At 34.0% G+C, this 7,468-nt stretch overlaps 1 protein-coding gene across 2 annotated transcripts; it reads left to right on the plus strand.

The window, feature by feature from the left end:
* The first annotated feature begins 3,241 nt into the window (after positions 1–3,241).
* On the plus strand, positions 3,242–7,120 carry Xpc (DNA repair protein complementing XP-C cells homolog). Of its 2 annotated transcripts, XM_076478043.1 has the most exons (2): positions 3,242–3,393; positions 4,192–7,120. In XM_076478043.1, the coding sequence occupies exons 1-2, from the start codon at positions 3,344–3,346 to the stop codon at positions 6,497–6,499; spliced, it is 2,358 nt and encodes a 785-aa protein (XP_076334158.1). In that variant the 5' UTR covers positions 3,242–3,343; the 3' UTR covers positions 6,500–7,120. The 2 variants fall into 2 exon arrangements, with proteins under 2 accessions (XP_076334158.1, XP_076334157.1); XM_076478042.1 differs by having other exon boundaries at positions 3,247–7,120.
* The last annotated feature ends 348 nt before the right edge of the window (positions 7,121–7,468 follow it).

Below are 7,468 nucleotides of genomic sequence, written 5' to 3' on the forward strand. Positions count from 1 at the left end.
AATATCTAATAATGGTGTCTTAGACACCTGAAAATTTCGTATGTAATTCAGCTATGTTGCATTGTATATTGATCTAAGTTCCCATATGAGCCCAAACATATTTAATGATATTCGTAAAAGGACTCTGTGCAGGTTAAACCAGTGTTCCAACAGTCTTTTGATTTCTTATAGATATCAGTTCAATACAAATGTTAAGTGTTTCAGATGATTTTCTTGCTAGAAGATGAATCAGATTTTGTTCCTGAGGTAATGATACGATGGATAAGAATGAGGTTCTAAATGCCAGAATGGGCCCGGCATGGCCTAGCGCGTTAAGGCGTGCGCTTCGTAATCTGAGGGTCGCGGGTTCGCGCTCGAGTCGCGCCAAACATGCTCGCCCTCCCAGCCGTGGGGGCGTTATAATGTTACGATCAATCCCACTATTCGTTGGTAAAAGAGTAGCCCAAGAGTTGGCGGTGAGTGGTGATGACTAGCTGCCTTCCCTCTAGTCTTACACTGCTAAATTAGGGACGGCTAGCACAGATAGCCCTCGAGTAGCTTTGTGCGAAATTCCAAAACAAAAAAACAAACTCAATGCCAGCAGTAAGAGTGACGTCAGCTGTGGACAGGTTTCTGAAGCTGTTTACTAAGATGCAGCCCACACTTGTATCGGTTTTCAGAAATATTTGACTAACATATCTCGCATATCTGATTACAGCATTATCCAAAGCTGCTATAGATGTTTTAATTATTTCTTTTTTTGCCTATTAGTGGAGACAATTTCATCTTAATGTAGAAAGGGACCTCAGTATATCAGTCCTAAGAATCCAGCCTAGAATAGAAATGCATAGTTCTAAAAAGAAATGGTTTGGTTTTGAATTTTGCGCAAACCTACACAAGGGCAATCTGCACTAGCCGTCCATAATTCAGCACTGTAATCTGCGGAATTAAGCACAAAGCTATGCGTTGGGCTATCTGTGCTGTGCACACCATCGGTATCGAAACCCGGTTTATAGCGGTGTGAGTCCTCAGACATAATGCTGTGCCACTGTTAATAATATTTATTTATTTAACTTTTTAGAGATTTCGGTTGAAAACGTTTGACTCTGAACTCAGATAGAATTCAAGGTCAAAGGAAACCAGGGATATTGAGGAAATGAAAAGAGTAACTGCATGAACTTTTATAGGCGTTATGCGCTGTCTGTTGGGTTGTTGAAAGTGAACTGAATACCCAAAAGTGTACTCTATATAGTATAGTTCATTTTCATACAATAAAGGAAGAGCACAGTTATTATAATAGTGCTTGGTAGTTCTTCTATTCCATGCCTCTACAATTATTTCCAATAATATATTTACTTTATAAATGTTTGTTGATATTTCTACAAATACACTTATGTTATTTACAGAAGGGAATACAGATCGATCAAGCTTAGAGCTTAAAGCACGACAAAGGCGAGACATATCCACATACCTTTTATACTGTTAAAAAAAATACTAAAACTAAAATTGTTTATTGTTTATCTCGTTTCAATCATTGAAATAAGTTTTAACGTAAGTCATTCTAAATCTGTGTACTTTTCTGCGAGTGTTATAAATGTAATATAGTAATATCAGAGATTGATGAAATAACTGATATAAATTGCGATTGTTGCCATGAAGGAATTAAACCTATGTTGGATCCAAGATATGATGGCAATCTTTTTCACTTGTTACGCAACTGTGTAATTTGTGCGTGTTGTATAATTGCCATAACAACTCTCTTTGTTCAAAGCTGTTTACTAACTCTAATTTTCCTGTTTATTTCTCGTTCATGCTTTTCTCTTATAGTTCCTCTTTGTAGTCGTTTTAATAACAGAGATAGAATGAAACATATTTATTCTCATCACTTCAGTTACACTTCGGTGTAATTACAAATTACAATTCGGCTACAACTGACACATTTATCAAACTCTCTCGGGAAAGATAATATATGCAGATTAAATTACAACCGTTTCAGCCTTCCAAATGCAAAATAGATAAACTTAACAAACCTCTTATGAGAGGAGAAAGCGTCTTTCTTTACTCGGAGAGTTGATTTAGTTGTAGTGTATTGAATTTTGCGCAAAGCCTGTAAGAAAAGTTATGATAATAATATAAGAACACATTTAATAATTTCTCCTTCGGTTATTAAGATATATTTGTAGGTTGAACTTCATAAACTGCAGAAAAATTGTGTAGAGCTTAAATAATGTTTACGCGCAATCTCGTATGAGAAAAACTTGTGAAAAGATTTTCTTTTCTTTTTTTTGGAACAGTGTGTTAAATAAATTAATTCCGAACGTCCTTTGTACAACTTTTAGTTAGGGTGTTAGTTAACTGAGCATTGCCCAAAACGAATTGTTGAAGTGACTAATAATAACTCAGGTAAATTTGCTGAACGAATGAAATAAGTCAGACTTGTAGTGTTGTTAACAGAACAACAATTTTGTTGCGGCCCAGCATGGCCAGGTGGTTAAGGTACTTGGCTTGTAATTCGAGAGTCGCGGGTCCGAATCTCCGTCATATCAAATATGCTTGCCCTTTAAAATTGGGAGCATTATACTATGACAGTCAATCCAACTATTCGTTGGTAAAAGCGTTGGCGGTACGTGATGATGACTAGCTGCCTTCTCTCTAGTCTTACACTGCTGAATTAGAAACGGCTAGCGCAGATAGCCCTTGTCTAGATTTGCGCAAAATTCAAAATAAACTAAACCAGTTTTGTTTATTAAAACGCCAGATATATTACAAGCTAAAATTTCGCATTTGGTTGGCTTTCGCTTCTTCAGAAAAAATATATAAAGACATGATCAATAAATGACCATTTATGTAATTTGTACATTGACAAAATAACTTTAGACGATCACAATTCTATCTCAAGATAAATCAACTGTTTAATCAGTTATGTCGAGAAAACCCACTTGTAGAGAAATATAGATGCAAAAAACGGCTCGTTTGGGTTGAGCCGTTTTTTGCATATATAAATCAACTATTTAAAAAAAAATTAAGTTAGTTATTTTCCGAGCGCTGTTAAAGCTAAATTTGTATTAAGTGAAATATTTTTTTTAAAGTCAAAGAGTCAAATGGCTGAATTTTTATTTAATACCGATTCAAAATGTACTGATGATATTGTTAACCTTTGCAAACTGTAATTTTAAAAACTAAACTTTTTTTTTATTTCTTTATTCATTCACGCGGTATTTGAATTTCTATCTTTGTTTAATGAAATATAGAGGGCGATTGAAGGCCTTCATAATAAGTGATATGAACAGTGTTCGCGCGAATGTTATATAATATTATGGTTGTAAATGTGATAAGTGAAGTTTTAAAGCATGTTTAATATGATATGAATTACATTGAATTTTACAGCTTCAGTACTACTGCTACTAGGACTAGGTTGGTAATGGTTCTGTTCGTCATCACTATAATTTGGTGTGGGTAATATTTGCGGATATTGTTTGTGTATTAGGTACAAATTAATTTTGAAATGAGTAATATATAGTAATTGACTGAAATGTGAACAATAAACTGTCATTACATTAAGAAAGAACATTCATGTAGGATTTAGTATACGGAGAGTAGTTTGAATACATATCTTGAAGTTGTAATGTCTGGGAAAAGAAGATTACGAAGCAGTGTTGATTCAAATGGATCACTTATAAAAAAGCGAAAGATTAACTGTTTGCTTCACCAGACAGTCAAAGATTCATCAAGTTTATGTAAAGTGAAACTGTGTAATATTAAAGACAGAAGACAACGGTCTGTTAGAAAACGTAAGTGTTCAGACGTACAAGTACCAAAAAACAATGATAAAAACAAAAGTAGTGTTTCAGCTTGTAACTCACTTACACAATGCCAACAACAGCCTAGAAGTAAGAAAGGTAGTAAACATAAGAAAGGAAAATGTTTTGAAAACATTTATTCAGCTAAATCATTTCAAAGTGATATATCTGAAGAAAAAACAACTAATGAGGAATTTATGCTTAGGTCAGAAGCTAAACCATCTTCATGCACTAGTGAAATGAAGATTAAGGTTACAAAAAACCACAATTTAAATAACCTATCTTCTCGTGAATTGTTGTTGGCACAGGAATTTAAACATTTAGGACAGTTAGAAACTGTAGATGTGAATATTAATGAAATAAATATGAATACTGATAGTTTCACAAGTGGCAATTCTTCTAAATCTTCCAGAGTAGCTAGTAAAGCGCTTGTAGAACGTGATGAATCAAGTAGCGAGTCTGAATGGGAAGAAGTTGAAGAAGCACAAGAAGTAATGAAGGAACCAGTGGTTCCCAAAGAAGGAGTGGAAATTGTCTTAGCACAACCAAAGGTATGGAAAAGAAGACAGCACAAAAAGAAATTTGACATGGCAGTGTTTGTTCGAAGACAGATTAATCGATTCAAAAAAGATGTTCAAGAGTCACTTCATAAAGTTCACCTCCTATGCTTACTTGCTCGTGGAATGATTGTAAACCGTATCGTGAAAGGTACCCTTGTAGAAGCGATTGTATTCTCTGTTATTCCTGAGGAGATTCATGAAGTTAAAAGCTATAATTTTAGCATTGCCACTTTGCAAAAAATGCTATTATGGTTCAGAGGCTACTTTTTATATAGTTTTCAATATCAAAGTGACTGTGACCATGTTGATTTTGAAAATATGATAACTAGATATTGTGAAACAAAGGTGATCAGTTGTCTTTTGGATTATGTGTTACTGTTTGTTGTGGTGTGTAGAGTTGTTGGTTGTAAAGTGCGGCTGTGTAGTTCTCTATACCCATTTCCATTAAAACCTAGTGATCTATTAAGAAAACACAGCAGTAAAAAGAAACTGGAAGAAGAAATCGTAGCTGAAGAAAACAATATGCCTGAGCAAGATATTCAATCAGGAAAAAAAGTAAATATAAAAAAAAGTAATTACTCTAACAATAAATTAAAGAACTGTAAAGAAACTGGTATATCCTCCACAAGCTACAACCCTATTATGAACAACAAAGTCCCTAAATCCAAAAACAAAGGAAAGAACTGTAAAAAAATTAGGACCTCTCTTTGTAAAAATAATAATATTGATATGAATGCTGATACAAGTAAAGAATTTATAACTTCCAATGTGAAGAGTGATAAATATGGTCAAAATCAGGAAGACAAAAGCTTTGAAGTGGCAAAAATGAGGAAGAGTAGAAAATTATCCAAAAATGAGAGCACTGTTATGAAAAGTAAAGGAAAAGAGGTATGTAAAATTGATTCATACAAACTGAGAAAAAGAGAATATGTTAAAAAACTTTACAAAGATACCAGCAGTGATGATGAAACAAAAGATTCAGATAGTGATTTTGACAACTGTGAGAGTTTCAAACCTCAGGTACAAAAAACTGTTCATTCAAAAAAATCTCCCATTTTAGTTTCATCTGATGATAACTCTGCTGGTAAATCTAAAAACTCTAAAACTTCAGCATCTGATAATGTTAACACAGTGAAAGTAAAACATTGGATTGAAATATTTTGTCCAGATGAAAATCGATGGATTAGTGTAGATTGTGTCAATAACATTTTTGATGAGCCACACATTATTGAACAGTGTGTTGCAAAGCCACTTATGTATGTTTTAACATTTGATAACAATGGTAGGGTTAAAGATGTAACCAAGCGCTATGCTTCAGACTGGATGACATCCACTCAGAAAGACCGTGTTGATGGTACATGGTGGGAAGAAACCCTAAGACCTTTTAAACCATTACCTGATGAGACAGATAGGAATGAAGATTTGCAGATGGAAGTGATGTTAATGGAAAAACCTCTTCCTACAACCATTTCAGAGTTTAAAAATCATCCTCTTTATGCTCTAAAAAGGCATCTCTTAAAATTCGAAGCAATCTATCCACCAGATGCACCACCATTGGGCTACATTCGAGGAGAACCTGTTTATGCAAGGGAATGTGTTCACACTTTACATTCTCGTGAAACATGGATGAAAGAAGCTCGTGTGGTGAGAATAGGTGAGCAGCCTTATAAAATTGTTAAGGGCCGGCCTAAATGGGATCGTTCTGTAGGTGAACTGAAAAGAGACATTCAGCTTGAAGTCTTTGGTAAGTGGCAGACAGAAGAATATATCCCACCAGTTGCTCGTGATGGGAAAGTTCCTCGAAATGAGTATGGTAATATTGAATTATTTCAACCTTCCATGTTACCTAAGGGTACAGTTCACTTACAATTGCCAGCTCTTAATCGAATTGCCAAAAAGCTTGGAATTGACTGTGCTCCTGCACTTGTTGGATTTGATGGCCATGGTGGAGGAGTTCATCCAGTGTTTGATGGCTGGGTAGTGTGTGAAGAATATTCGGATACTCTACAGGCTGCATGGGAGGAAGAACAAGAAAATGCTCGACGAAGAGCAGAAGAAAAGAGAGAGAAACGAGTTTATGGAAATTGGAAGAAGTTAATAAAAGGCATTTTGATTAGGGAGAGGCTGCAAGCTAAATATAATGTTGGTGCATCAAAATAAACAAAAATTTTTATACTGACTTCATATTTATGTCAAAAGGTAGTACTTTAAGTTGAGCTTGAGGTTGTTTCTTGTGTTAAAGACTTTACATTTTTTTAGACATTAGAAGTATTTGCTTTTTATTATTGCAGGTCATTGTTACAATATGATTTTAATTTCTGAAATAAAGGTATATTTCTTAGTTTTTGCATGTACAGTTGTTAAAAGTTGTTTGTTGATCATGAGGTTGATCTCTGTGGACATCAACTTCTTAGCTTTACAAAACATTGTTGTACAACATTTGTGTATTAGTAGTACAGCTTTTATGCATTTTGTAAAAACTGCATATATTTTTAAATGTGGACTGTCTTTCCTATATATATATATATATAGTTTTAAACATCTATAAGATATTTGTTAACTGTTATTTAGTGATGTGTGTATTTTCTCTTAGGAGAGTAACATAAGAACTGTAACTCAAGAAAAAAAACATACTGGTAATTTGTTATATTTGAGTCTATGATCAGGAAACAAAAACCTAAGTTTCACAAGAGAGCTGAATGTAAAAACTGATTAGGTTCCATGAAGTTCTTTAAATAAATCATTATCAGAAATACTATTTCAGGCATCGATATAAAGTAACCGTATCTTGTCACACATTTTCTATAATAGACTGAAACAAAGACCACACATAACACCACTTCATTAAGTCTGCATGTTAAAGATTGTTTGAGAGGCTCTGTACAAAGTACTTAGTGTACATAGTGAATACAAAACAACTATCTGTATTTGTATTGATGATTATGTGAGCAAGACTGTTTCTTACAAATCATATTTCCAAAAACATGTCTACTCGAATGTACAGTAGGAAGGTGTCATTTTCCAAGTCTTGTACCATTCACTTGAACCTTTTTTTAAAAAACGAAAAAACATTCCTTAAGAGCTAAGGAAGTTATACAGTGTTGTATAATCAACAAATTTTGGTGTGTT

Source organism: Tachypleus tridentatus, chromosome 13 (assembly GCF_004210375.1).
Source record: "Tachypleus tridentatus isolate NWPU-2018 chromosome 13, ASM421037v1, whole genome shotgun sequence".
NCBI classification, from domain to species: Eukaryota; Metazoa; Arthropoda; class Merostomata; order Xiphosura; family Limulidae; genus Tachypleus; species Tachypleus tridentatus.

Coding starts and splice junctions, on each gene's coding strand:
- Xpc (XM_076478042.1), top strand. CDS start 3,605: ATGTCTGGGAAAAGAAGATTACGAAGCAGTGTTGATTCAAATGGATCA.